The sequence below is a fragment of the Lepidochelys kempii genome, chromosome 5 (genome assembly GCF_965140265.1).
Source record: "Lepidochelys kempii isolate rLepKem1 chromosome 5, rLepKem1.hap2, whole genome shotgun sequence".
NCBI classification, from domain to species: domain Eukaryota; kingdom Metazoa; phylum Chordata; order Testudines; family Cheloniidae; genus Lepidochelys; species Lepidochelys kempii.
The window spans coordinates 68599562-68613301 of NC_133260.1; the positions used below are offsets into that span (position 1 = coordinate 68599562).

The 13740-nt window shown below is 39.0% G+C and overlaps 1 protein-coding gene across 1 annotated transcript in view; it reads right to left on the reverse strand.

The window, feature by feature from the left end:
- Positions 1-12936, reverse strand: part of EFNA5 (ephrin A5) — a 287981-nt gene extending 275045 nt beyond the window's left edge. Inside the window, exon 1 of the mRNA XM_073344632.1 lies at positions 11292-12936. Within this exon, the coding sequence (XP_073200733.1) occupies positions 11292-11416 (125 nt within the window). The 5' untranslated portion in view covers positions 11417-12936. The remainder of the gene's footprint in view (positions 1-11291) is intronic.
- Positions 12937-13740: the final 804 nt, after the last annotated feature.

A 13740-nucleotide genomic window follows, 5' to 3' on the forward strand; every position in this document is an offset into this window, starting at 1 on the left:
TGTTTATATATGAACATGTGTATGTAAATATAAATATATTGATAAATATAATTGTGAGTGTATGTAACTGAGTTTCCCCAATAGAGTCAGAATGTGTTATACACACCCATGCTATTGGGGAAACTCAGTTATACTGATAAATATAATTGTGTACATCTGTACACACAATTATTTATATATACACACACAGTAACTCTTGGGTAAACTCAGTTATATTGATAAATGTGTATATCTATCTAGATACACACACACACGTACATACATGCACATGCATTACACATTGTTATACACACACTTTCCATGTTCTTTCCCCCTAAAAGCAGCGCTGACAATGGTGACAGTACAGTATGTAATTAGTTTTTTTTGTTCCCCTGACAGTCACAGCTCTGCAAGGACCCCTTGCCTTTTCCATTTGAAATGTTATGGAAAAAATACACTAATGGCAGGCGTTTAATTAAAGGCACAGCAACTATGATGGGAGCTGTGCCAGAAGTGATTTGCAGCTTTGGATAGAAGATATTCACAAAAATAGGTCTTTCTTCCCTATTCTAGTGCCCAAATTACTGAAAATGTGGGCTTTTCAAATATATTTTCCCTGTGACTGTTTACTGACAATTAAAACTAATATTATACTGTATTACCACTTACTCTAGTGCTACACAGCTTCAAATGACCCCCACCTTAAAATTACTGGGGAATGCTCAATAGGGAAAACAATGTGTGTTCATTCAAAAAAAGTGACATGTTATTTAAGAAGCTCAAGCTATTGACAACATCAGGAACACCACCACCAAAATTTCCCACCAACTCAAATTTGTAGTTAACATTTTTTAAATAGTTTTAAAGAAAATACATATATTGTGATAGCAGCTAAAAGGGCAACATATCCCCTTACTTTGTTTTAAAATAGCTTTATTCAATATTTAGAGTACATTTTCCCAATATCAACTATGACAGCCTCTCTAGTTCTGTCCCTGGGAAGTTGGGGGTTTGTTTGTTTTTGTGGGTTTTTTTGCCTGATTAATTAGCAATTGGGAGACGCACTTTTTGGCAGCTTTCACATCCCTATTATTTCCTCGGTCTGGCACAAAAACTGTCTGACGGGAGCACCGCTGTTTGTACTGTACCCCTCTTAGTGATGGATCACTAATTTTTAATAAACTAAGCCCTAAGAGAACTATAAAAAGATGTATTGAAGTAATAATAGTAAACAAATACAAAAGGGCAGCATGTAAAATATTAGGTCTTTTCTATACTATGCATGCAGTGGTTATCCAGGAGATCTCATGTAATCTGAAGGGGGGGACGGGGACGGCCTGAACCTGTTCTTTGCTACTTGTTCCAAATCTCAGCCTACATCTTTAAAAAAGGCTCTAGTGACTAAATAACGTGGATGAGGATTTTACTTGCAGAAGAATGTTGATATGAACCTCCCGTCATTGTTTCTCATCCCTCCCCACCACCAGATGAACAAAATTACTTTGCGCAGCAGATCTCTATGAAGAATAACCACAGAATTCTGGACCAAATGGTAGTAAGTTTATGTAACAGTCACAAATCCCTGGCTAAACTGAACAAAGTAACATTATTCTTAAATGGTAAGTTTTGGAATTTAAAAGTTAAAGTTTCTTGAAATAAAATGGAAATTTGCAAATAGCTGTGAAGTCAATGGCAGAGCCTCCATCCCCCATTCAGCTGGCTCTCATATCAGTGACTTCAAAAATCAGTTTGCCATTCTGGTAGCTTAAGGCACTTTCTGTGCCAGTGCAATGACCATGCTGTGTGTGAGTGTCAGAAGGTCACCACTTTGAAATTCCAGCGTCTCTCTTTATTCCCTCCTTTCCTGAAAACACTAGGAGGGAAAGTAGGATTGAAAGCTTCTACTTTGTCAACTCCTACTTGCTAATGATAGGAGAATACATTTCCTCTCTCTAGGAGCATGTTTACTGTTCTTTTAAGTTGAATTATTTTTGTTTTTGTTCAACAGCAACTTTACAGTACAACTCAAAGAAAACCTCACTGATACCAATAAAACTGCAGGGAAAGACAAACTTCTAATGCTATCAAGGGCAGGCAAATAATAAATCTCCAAATTACCCAACCCCACTAACTCACCAACTAAGCTAAACTAAGGCACAACAAGTTTCTGTTGTCATAAGGAAAAAATGCTTTTTATTTACTCTCTCTTTCTGTTGTATTTTTATACAAGGAGCATAACAGTAGCTGCAGTTACAGGTTTGACAAACACTAATAATTTACAGGAAACTTAAAAATGTAAACCTCAAAAGCTTGGACCAGCAAATAAAGATTTTTTGCGTTTACCACATAACTAAATCAGAGGAAAAATATTTTGGCAACAGTGGCCTTTAGAGGTCTTTGTTGGTCAGTTAAGGAACAAGTTATCTGTTCATTGTTAAAGCGCGTCATTTCTCCATTCCTTCTCCCTCCCCCACTATTTTAGGGCATATTTACTATTATAAAACATCTGTCACAAACATGTTGAGTGAATCAAAATAGAGAATGTCTATTTAATTTTTAAGGTTCTTTGGAGCCATTTTATTAATTCAAAGAAAGACAATGGCAGTTCTGGTAAAGCTGTTGCCAGCCTGGGGCCAATCACTAACCAATATTGCCAGTCCAAGACAGCAGATTGGCACAGTAAAGATTATCACCATATCAACAGATAGAATAAATTTTAAAGTTGGCATCAAACAAAAATCTACATGTTTGGTTACACAGCACCACAAAAGTTTTGTTTTTATTAAGTGATTTAGAATGTACTGAACCCTGATTCCACAGTAAAGATAAGCACTTGGTATCTGGAGAAACATACTCAGCAGGGAAATTACACTTTAAGCAAAACAAAATACAAACCAAAACCACACAGTATAATAATGTGCATTATCAAAAAATCATTATGTCCCTCAATAATTCCCTACGAGATTATATAACTGTGGGGGCTGAGGAGTATGCACGTATGTAGGAGGCAAGATGGTTCTTCATAACAAAGAACCTGAATATGTGGATTACTACTTTAAAATGTACAAAAAGCAAAAATGCAATGTTTCGTTACTAGCCACTAGGGAAGTGCTAAGGTATACAGCGTGTGTTTGTGGACCACTCGAGTGCAATGTGGATTTGCCAGCGGCTGGCAAGCATTCACCCAACAGCAAAGAAATGAAAAAGAACTTTGGGGAGAAAAAAGAATATATTCTTCTAATGAACAACGGATGTCTTGCCATAAAGTAAAGATTAATTCTGGCACAGCGAGTGAGTTTTATACAAAAGCACGTGACGCAGAAATTTTAATCTTTTAAAAAAAAAGAAAAAGAAAAAAAAGAAACAGGCCAAATATTTGCTATAAAATAGAACACAGCATTTAGCAACATGTTAGCAAATTGAAGGGAGATAAAAGTAGAAACCTCACGCTTCTCCCAGTCCAGTTTTTACCTCACCAAATGACTCTCAAATGGTTTAGTCCTTCTCTACTCTCCATTTCCATTTCACTGCTCTCCTCAAGAGCCGAACAGGCTCAACTCAACCAAAAATGGCTCTTTGGAAAGTACTTGGTGTAACTGAAATGAAAGTAAAAAGTTAGCCAAGCAACCTACCAATAATAATGCAGCAAAGTAGTTTTTGTTGTGCAATTGTCTCCCGGACAAATATATTCACTTAATGAGCGAAAAGGAAATTTTTAAAAGTAAAAACACACTTCTGCTGTAAATACTGTATTCATAGATTTCACCTTATTGAAAGTTTTTGACATGCCTGAATCTTTGCCCATTCATGCTAACAGATTACAAAGTAGTTGCAATAGAAATTAAAAAACAAACAGGCTTGAAGATTATAAATGAAAACTGCCGATCATGAAGAACTTGCTATCAAACATCAGTATCAGCAACTCAAGTATATACCTTGTCAGTTAGCAGAACGTTCACACATTTAGCTACTAGATGCTCTCTCACTGAAATGCATGTTATTGCTCCTTTATTTAACTGAAACAAATCATGGAAAAACTCTAGCATACGAGATAGTCAAACATGGGTATCAATTACAAACATTTCTCTACGTTTTGCAGCAAGTATTGAAGAAAAATAAATTAGTTAAACCCATTTTTATTCTCAACTTAAATGAAAAATAAGGATTGACAGTTCATTTTCATCTACCTTTCAAATGTCAAATATATAAAGTATAATTCTTAAGACAAAGATTTTATTTTATTTTATTGGAACCTATAGAACTCTACCTGAGTGAAATCCAAGCTCATGATCACTGTAAAATAGTGTATTCTCTTTCAAATGGTTGATTTTAATATAGATTCTTTTTGTTTTAAATTTTGCCAATACCGGAATGCATCATTTCACTATTTTGCAATCGATCTTAGGATCCTTAAAAACCAGGGTTTCAACTATATGGAGGCTGGCACAGTAAAGAATACTATTCCATTTTAAATGGGCTCAACTATTGTAATCCATCATGTAGAGAGTACAATTAACAGAGACAATGCAAAAGTACCAGAAAGAATTCTGAGACCTGAAGATTTTTATTTTTATATTCAACTATGCTGAAGTACATTACCATAGGTTTACTCACAATAGCTGTAATAATCACCAGAAAGCAGTTTCAATAATATGCCTGTTTTAAACTAAACATGTCCATTTAATTATGTTAGTATGCTGCTGACTACATCTTTATGCAGAAGTGTTAAGAAAATTTAAACAAAACAGAATCCTCTCTTCTCAATAATGAATACATCATTCAGCAACAGTAGAAGATTAGATTAATCATGAGCCCAAAGACATTTTTTCAAAGCAGTGCTCAGAAGTGGAGAGAAGGGCATGGAGTGAGTAGAAGAAGAAAAAAATTCTTGAGCTTCTCTGCATTTCAATTTTAAGACATTTCTTACATAAAACCCTTAACCTGTCAACCAAAACAAAAGGACACATATTGCTAACCAAGGAAGAATTTCACTCAACTCATAGTTTCTCAGACTGCAAGAGTGTCTTCTCCTCAATATTGTTTTCTCCAACATGAACTATTGCCTCACAGCAACATGAACTCCCCACAACCCTCCCACTTTATGTGCTCTTTTAATTAAATCACAATATTTAAGCAGTATAGCGTACTTCCTAATGTGGGATTATTTCAGGAAAAAAGCAGTAGCACTGTATTTTAATAAATGCAGAGAATTCTCAGTGGTTTGTTTTCTGAAGCAGAGGCCTGTAATTTCATGTGTTTCATATTACATTTGTTTATATACATTGCTACTAAGGGACTACCAATGTGTGAAAGAAGTAGGGTAGTGGAGGGGAAGGCCAAGAACTAAAAACCACATTATTCAACATTTTTTTATTTTTAATCAAATAAGAAATTGTATTTTTTTTTATTGGAAGAGGATGGCTGGGAAACCGTTTGTACAACACACTGTTCATCCTGTGAGTTTAGCCATCTTTATTAATTAAAAAAAACTTTCATATTTCCTTTCTTTTCTTGGTGGTTGTTACATTTATGCTATTCTCCCCCCCCCACCACCACTTTTTAAAGACACTTCTATGTGTCTATGTACATGTATGTGTGTGTATGTATGCCCCTCCCTAAGACTGCAAAGGCCAGGACTCCTGAAGGACTAATTGTATTCATTCATTTTCCCAGCCCAGCATGGCACTGGTAGATTGCTGGGCTCATAGCAACAAGGGAGAAAAAGAAAGGCTCATCTTTATCTGTCCTTCTCCAAGGAAATAGGGCCAGTGGGCAGAGTGTAATGAAATGCCCTCACTATGGGCATTTGCAAAAGTTTAAATGGGAAGAATTTCAGGAGAGTAATTTACCCCTTAACTAAATTTCCTCCCTGCAAAGATGTGGGCCTGTAAAACTATTGTGCAGGTTTCACAGAGGGACGCCATGACTAATTCAACCAAAAGGTATTTTTTCAGAGTCACAAAGGGAAGAGTAACATTATTAAAATCTGCTAAGCTAGGTGAAATGAACTACTGAAGCCTCTACTGCTGCACGTTTAATCATAAGAAATGTATTGGGCCAGAGATCTTATTGTCTTTCCGATTTGAGCTGCCAGATAAAACTATCCCTCCAAATACAAGACATATCGTACCCAAAGATGGAAAGACTGAATACTTCTGGTACTGAAAGCAGTATGTCCCTTTTGAAGTTTAACAAATTCTGAATGATCAATATCAAACACCTTGGTTCTCCCCACTTTGCTCCCAACACCGATTCAAACTGATCAGTTGAAATCTATACTCTCTGAGCTCCAACGCTTTCCATGTAATTTCCCTCATTTCTGCAGGAATATTTCATGGTTTTAAAAAATAAACCCATCCATACGACTTGTGCATTTGAAATCAACATATTATGGCCAAATTTTCAAACGCAGGTGCATAAAAACATGCTGAGGTACTTAGATGTAGGACACAGTTTTGAGAAGTCAACAGAAGCTGAGGGTGCTCATAAACTCTGAAAACGAATCTGAAAAATCAGTCCACTTCTTTCAGGCTCTGATACAGGAAATCACTTAAGTGAACACTTATCTGTTAGCATATACTTAAGTCCTGTTTATTATAATGGGACTTAAACAGGTACGTAAGTGCTTTTGTGAACACAGATACTTCCCTGAATCAAGGGCTAAGTGCCTAACTATGGATTCAGCTTCCTAACTTTAGACACCTGCATTGGAAATTTTAATCTATTCATGGAATTTACAGGAACACGCTCATTTTTCTACTCTGTACTTGAGACCTCAAGCAACTGTCCTAATGAGAACTCTAATATTGATGAGTCAAATTATGGCATCACTTATGATTATTAGAACCATAGAGTTAGAGATTAAAATTATTTTGACTATATTGTTTCCAGTAGACCCTCATATATACACACATATCTATATTTAGAGCGATCAATCCATGAATACAAATAATTATATTGAATTTTAAATTACATATATTTTTACCTAAATTATTTATTACAGCCAACGGCATACACCCTTCTCATGTAAATACCGCTGATTTCAACAGAATTAGTTCCAAGTGAGACGAGCAAGATTTTGCCCTTTGTATTAGTGATAAGAGATTTGACCTAACTAGAAACACACACTATTTAAAATTCTTTAAAACCAGAATCAATTTATAAATTCTACATAACATGCAACTCTTGAAATAACTTATATAATTAAACAGAAATTGCAGTCTTGAAATGCAATCCTGCAATGAGTACAGCGCATAGCACTTACTACGGCAAGTCGTCCAATTTGACTTCAGTAATACTACTCACAATGGCAAGTGCTCAGTAGCTAGCAATTGCAGGATCTGGCCCTAAACGGGAGAAATGTCGGTGACCGAATCGTCATCATCAAGGTACTGATGAGTCAGATGAAATCAATATGTTGCATTCTGAATGAACTCTCAAAACTATGTTAAATGTTGCACACAGGAACGTGGCTATGACAAGAATCTTACTATTTCTCTACAGTGAAGTGGTACTTCTGCAGTCACAGATGTAAGACTAATGTGTTTTAGGAGAAGATCAGAATTCACAAGCACTTTAACATCTACAAAACCACGTATAAAAATCACTTGCATAAAATTTTCAAGAATACCTATTGTAAAATATTCTATCCACAAATTTTTACACAGAGTTTCACCTGTAATAAAGCAACCTTATTTTACCACATTTTAGAAAAGCTTCACATTTATAGAAGTGGAACATATGTTTTTATTTGGAATCAGCATATGGAATTTATGAGGAGTCATATATTTTGTTAATTAAAGTGACATAATAGGAAGTAAGCAAAATGATACTTCTAAGTGATTTTTCTGAAAATACATTTGGATGATTTAAAAATAAATTACTTGTTATATTACTAACCGTATTACAGAAGATATTTTAACTATTCTACCAGGATTTTGGCATCTATTCAAAAAATATCCAATACAAACCTTTGTAATATACTCATGGTGTTTTATTTAAGGAAGTGTGTTTCATACTGCAGGCACTAATCTATTTGCACCACTCATCAGATTGTTAATATGACTTTTTAATAATAATAATAATAATAGGAATTATTTCTGTTTTCATAAGTTGTTTAGTTAGGTTAGTAACTATAAAACCAAGATATAGCTGTACTTGTTAGAAGTAAATGAAAAATCTATTCACTCAAAAGGTTTGAAGAAACTGTATTGTAGAGCATTTTTCTATTTTCTTACGCTTGAATTGAAATTTGAATTTTTAACTGAATAATTAGTTCACAATGGATTGGTAATTTTGGATAAATATTATAAAAAAGTAAGTTAAACTATTATGGCTACATTAGAGGTCAAAGAAATACAACATTATTTCACCTGCCAATTCAGATTGTTAATATCCAATTAGATATTGTTTTTGATTGCCACATGTTAGTAAAAACAAAATGCAGTCAATCCTCTGACATACAAAGAAAAATTACTGACAAGTTATGACTATTGAACAGCTGACTAGTTTTAAAATTTTGATAACCAGACTGAATGTTACCTTCTGAACTTAGATCCTGACAAAGGCAATACAAAATACAAAGCAAGTTTTCCTCCCATCCTCTTATGTATATTCAAACAGATGTTTGCCTGTTTTTATAGCACAAGATTGTGGAACTTGATAGGCATGAACAAAATACAGAGTTTTACTGCCACTACTCTATAAAACAGAAGAGTAGCTCTTTATAACTTTACCATATTTTAACTCTTGAACAAACATGTAATATAGAAACAGATACTTTAAAAAAAAAGGCTGCTTCCTATTTTAAGATATCAAGAAAGTGTTTTTTGTTTAGTTTTGCTTTGTTTTTTAAGAAGAGATGGCTTAAAATAATTTTTAATGAACTCATGCTCCTCCTGTATTTGGAAGTTTAACAAAACAAAGTTTTCTTTGAAGATGTTGAAAGTTTAAGTTACAAAAGGTTATTTTACAGTGATGTAAATTTATAAAGTTTAATAAAAATCATTACAAAGCAACCCATTAAATACATACTACTTATTGTCACATTAAATATTATTTCAAGTATCTTCACCTTTTTACAAGCCATGCATAATAACTACACACAGAGAAGCAGAAAAGTTAAAATTATAGACTTTTTTTTAAAAAAAAATCTCCATACTAGCAACATGTGCATATCATTTGGTCAAATTTACTCCCTCAAATATTTCTCTCTCTTTACAGTAGAGTAAGTAAACATTGTTTGTTTGAGGGTTGATTTTTTTTTAAATGATTTTATTGTGTTTCATTTCAACTTTATTTTAAGAAAACTTTGTTTGATGACACAATTTTTTTTAAAGAGGCATATGCTTTAAAATATATCTAAGTGTGATGGGAGGTAGGACCTTCCTTAATTCTACTCTAGTAGTACTTTAACATTATGCCCATGGTGACAGATTTTTTTTTAAAAAAGTATAGTTACTCATCACAACTAAAAAATTATCCAGATAAATCATTATTTTCTGTCACTCTTCTTTTACATGAGTTTAACTTTACTGAAAAGCTGCCATCAGAAGCATAACATTAAAGAACTAAGCTAACTAGCAAACTCCAGGCACTTGAAAATTCTGCCAGTTAACTTTGGCTTCAAAATAGGTGATACCAATGGTATACAGAGTACAAAGATATTCTGCAAACAATGCAGATGTATTAAAAAACATGACGTAACAAAAATCAATGTGCTAATCGCAAACCAAACAGCAGTATCAGAAACATAAAACAGAGATAACCTAAGGTCCTCAAATTTACTTTGACTAGGTTGACAGGTTTAAAAAAAAAAATCTGCTCACATTTACTTTAACAAGGCAAAAATACAACAGGTGACTTTTTACCTAAACATATGGATACCATTTGGAACAGGACTGAAATATCATTATACTGAAGTAAAGGGGAAATAACAGGAACACTGATAGATGTTAAATAAAACCTCTTATTTCAAAGAAGGTTCATTTAACATTATGAATAGAAAGTTTTTAAATAAAAATCTTTCATTTATAGCTACACTATCCAAAAACGTGCAAAGATACAAAAAAAAAAATCTTTTAGCACAATCCCAACTGGAAAGCTTGCGGTCTATTTGTCTTGTCAACTATAATTCAAGAACAGTTTGATTCTCACTAAGTGGCTCAGTGAACAACTGGTTCCTCCTCCCACACCAACATTTATAAATGTAGTTCTAAACCATCAGATGCCCCTTTCATTGTGAGTGCATCACTAACTATTGCACTTGAATTTGCTATGACAACTTGAGCAAGAGAAGCTGCCCTTTTTCATGGGAAACGTTCAGTCCAGGACTCATCTACAAGTGCTGAAGTTTTAGAAGTTGGAGGCTTCTTTGCTCCGTTAATGTGACTTAACCAGCTTACATAAATTCATGCAGAGGGACGCTGCTCCTTTACTCCATCTCTGAAGCCCTGATATGGAACAGCTGCTACATGTGGCCGCAAGGAAGCCAGTTCCAGGCGCCTCTAACAATCTCAATCCAGGCAAAACGTTTCCCTTCTCTCCCTAGCGAAACCCTCTTACAGAAAAGTAATTCCCCCCCCCCCGAACAAATCCACTATAAACAGGTTCGCTATAACGGAGGCGGCAGTGCACTGAAACAGTTCAAGACTTTCATTTCACATCATTATAAAGAGTTTCCCTGCAGCAGAGGTCAGTATAAATGGGTTTCACTACCGATCTAGAATAGGGAATTAGATTTTAAAATGTTTATAAACGCATATGCTTACACAGATGCCGATATATGTACAGACACACATACGCAGAGTTCATTATTAACTGTAGATGCCGCACCTCCACTTTGATACACAAGTATCACTATTTGGCCCTCTAAGGAACCAGAGTGCCAAGCACAAGGGGGCAGTTAGCCTGATGCAATATTGTTTGCTATGGAGAACCGGGAAGACCCAAACTAAGCGTTCCCCCTCCTGCTGCACTTAACGCAGCCCGAAGAAGAAAGTTTTCGCCCCTCTTGCAGACAAGTAGGTTTCCAGGCACTGGTCGAGAGCCTCCTACTCCAGCCCCGAAGGGCGCTGCCCAGAAGCCCTTCTCTGTCGGCTACGTGAAGTAGGGGGACAGCCCCTTCCTCTCCTTCCCAGTCCTCGTCCCCTGTGCTCGGAGCACGTGTACAGCCGGAGGAGCGCTCCGATCTTCCCCCGGCGTGCGGCGCTGCTCACTCCGATGCCCGGCTCCTCACGCCGCCCGTGGGAGAAGAGCCCAGCACAGTGGGTGCTCGGGGATCGGCTCCCACGCCCGCCCCTCGCCCTTCTTACCTGGGGTTGGTGCTGTTCCAGTAGACGGCATAGCGATCGGCCACCGCCTTGGAGCCGGGATCCTGGCTGAACACACACATCCAGAGCACCAGAAACACCAGCGTCAACATCTCCACGTGCAACATCACTGAGTCCCGGCCCACACCGCCACCGGGGGGTGTCCACTCAGGCAGTCAAGTCACAGAAAGAGCAGGGAGGGGGCCACACGGAGGCTGCACTGACAAGCCGCAGCAAGACGCCCCCCCGATAGGGTGTGGCCGGGGGGGGGGGAGGATCCTTAGGTCCCTTCAGGAGCCGCTGGAGCTTAGTCACCCCGGCAGGGGGATGTGGGAGCCGAGCCGGGCGGCGGCAGCCGGGAGTCCAGTGCGGAGCCCACGAGGAGACATACACCGGTGCCGGGAGGCTGCTAGCGCTAGGCTGGGGGCTCCTCTCAAGGCACCGCTCTCCGGCCTCTTGCAAAGTTACTTGGTGGCTGGTGGCACATGCGGGGAGGGGATTCAAGGTCCTTCCTTCCTTCGCAGCCCTCCGGCTCTGGAGGCAGCTGCAACCGGTTCAGGTAAGCGCGCGAGGATGGAGGGGCACCAGCAGCAACAAATCTTCCCCCTGGCGCCCTCCCCCCCGGGCTCCTGGGGATGTGTCCAGGCAGCTGGGCCGGGCGGGAGGCGAATCCGTGCAGCAAGTACAAAGTTTGCGGCTCCCCCCCCCCCACACACACACACTGCAGAAGGGCAGCAAGCGAGCCCCGCGGAGTCCGGCTGCTGCGCGGATGGAGCTGGGGAGCCTGCTCTGCAGCAGAGAGCGTCTCGGGTGGAGGAGACTTCGTGGGGTGGCTTTCTTGTCCTTCCTGTTCCTGGGCGCTGGATGCACCACGGACCGAGCCACAGCAAAGGCACAAAAAGCGGCCAATCCAAGCAGTACTGCGGCGCGGGACTCGAGCAGATGGAAATGAGGGTGTTTTAGGAGAGGCTGTAAAACCAGCCGAACCCCGCAGGCGCGGAAACTGAAAGCCCACAAACTCCTCTGGTGATGCTGGTGTCAAGCCGCCTCCTCTGCACAGGGAACGAGATGGAGCCGCAGGAATCTCCTCCCTCAGCTTCCCAAAGTGTCTGTGTTAGAATAAAGCAGGGTCCATCCCTGAACCATCGACTTGGGACGAAGGACGAAACAGTTTGAAGGAGCGAGGGAAGGGGGAGGAAAGCAAGCACCCCTCAGAGGACTACATCAGAAAACAAATCAAGCCTTCGTCTTGGTCTTGCCCGGCAGCTTTTCCCTCTGAAGAAAAAAATATTCCGCCCTAGCAAGCAAATACACTTGAATGCAGCGGCGGGGAGGGGGGGGGGGGAGTCAGTTTTGAAAAAAAAAATGTTTGGGAGGGGGGGATATTTAAACTGTCACGCCCCCTTTTGCAACGCTGGTCCCTTCACTGCCTGTAAATCCGACATCAGCAGCCTAGGAAAATCTAGGAGCCTAGTGCTCTGGGCGTCTGTGTGCATGTGCGTGTGCAACAGACAGCTGCATAGCTATATACACGGTATATCTATCTATTATATATATACACACACGCACATACATACACATGCGTGTGCGTCAGAAGAGAGATCTGGAAGCTGGTGTGTGCGAGGAGTAGATGCACGGAGGAGGCGCAGACATCTAGCTCGGAGCACAGGCGCTGCTGGTTGATCATGTGGGATTTTTGCATGCAGTTTACTTGAGCAAGGGAGGGGGGGATGTGCCGGCGCAGCCAGTCAGGGCACAGCCTGCTGTTTGCTTACAGACTGCTTTTTCCCCCCCTTTTTTTTTTTTACTGCACGCGGATTGGTTTACGACGCGAGAAAAGGGGCGTTTCCTTCTTCTCCCCTACCCCATGCCAAAAAATTTACCCAGCCTCACCTTCCTGAAACCTGACTAATTGAATTACAAGGAGCTCCGAGTGGTCCCTATATGGCCTTACTGCTAAATGTAACCATGTCAACCCAGGTTCTGTCTAGGGGTCCTCTCTCACTCACATACACGCCCATCAACTCAATCTTAAGAGTGGACAGCAGTCACTGAAAAGAGTGTAGAAAATAATTCAATCGTGCAATAAAGCTCCTTCATCACTTAGTTTAGATTTAAATATATGATTTATACGCCACCGGGGATCTGACATCAGCTGTTACTGGAGGAGATGCGACAGGATCAATTGAATTGGTTTGCAAAATTGCAACGCTAATCTTAAATATTACATAATCAAATTAAAACCGGACGGTTGTTTAGCAGTCTGGAAAACAGATTTAATCCTCTTCTTCCAACAATTGCATTTTGGCTTGCTAAACGGCTGTGTGTGTGTCTTTAAAGTAGTTTATTCAAGCGAGAGTTTATAATTGGGCGTGTCCTGCAAATATTTCCTTGGATAATTATCAGACAAATGTAACCCCGCATCGGCGGAGCTGGTGTTAATGCGGCAAAA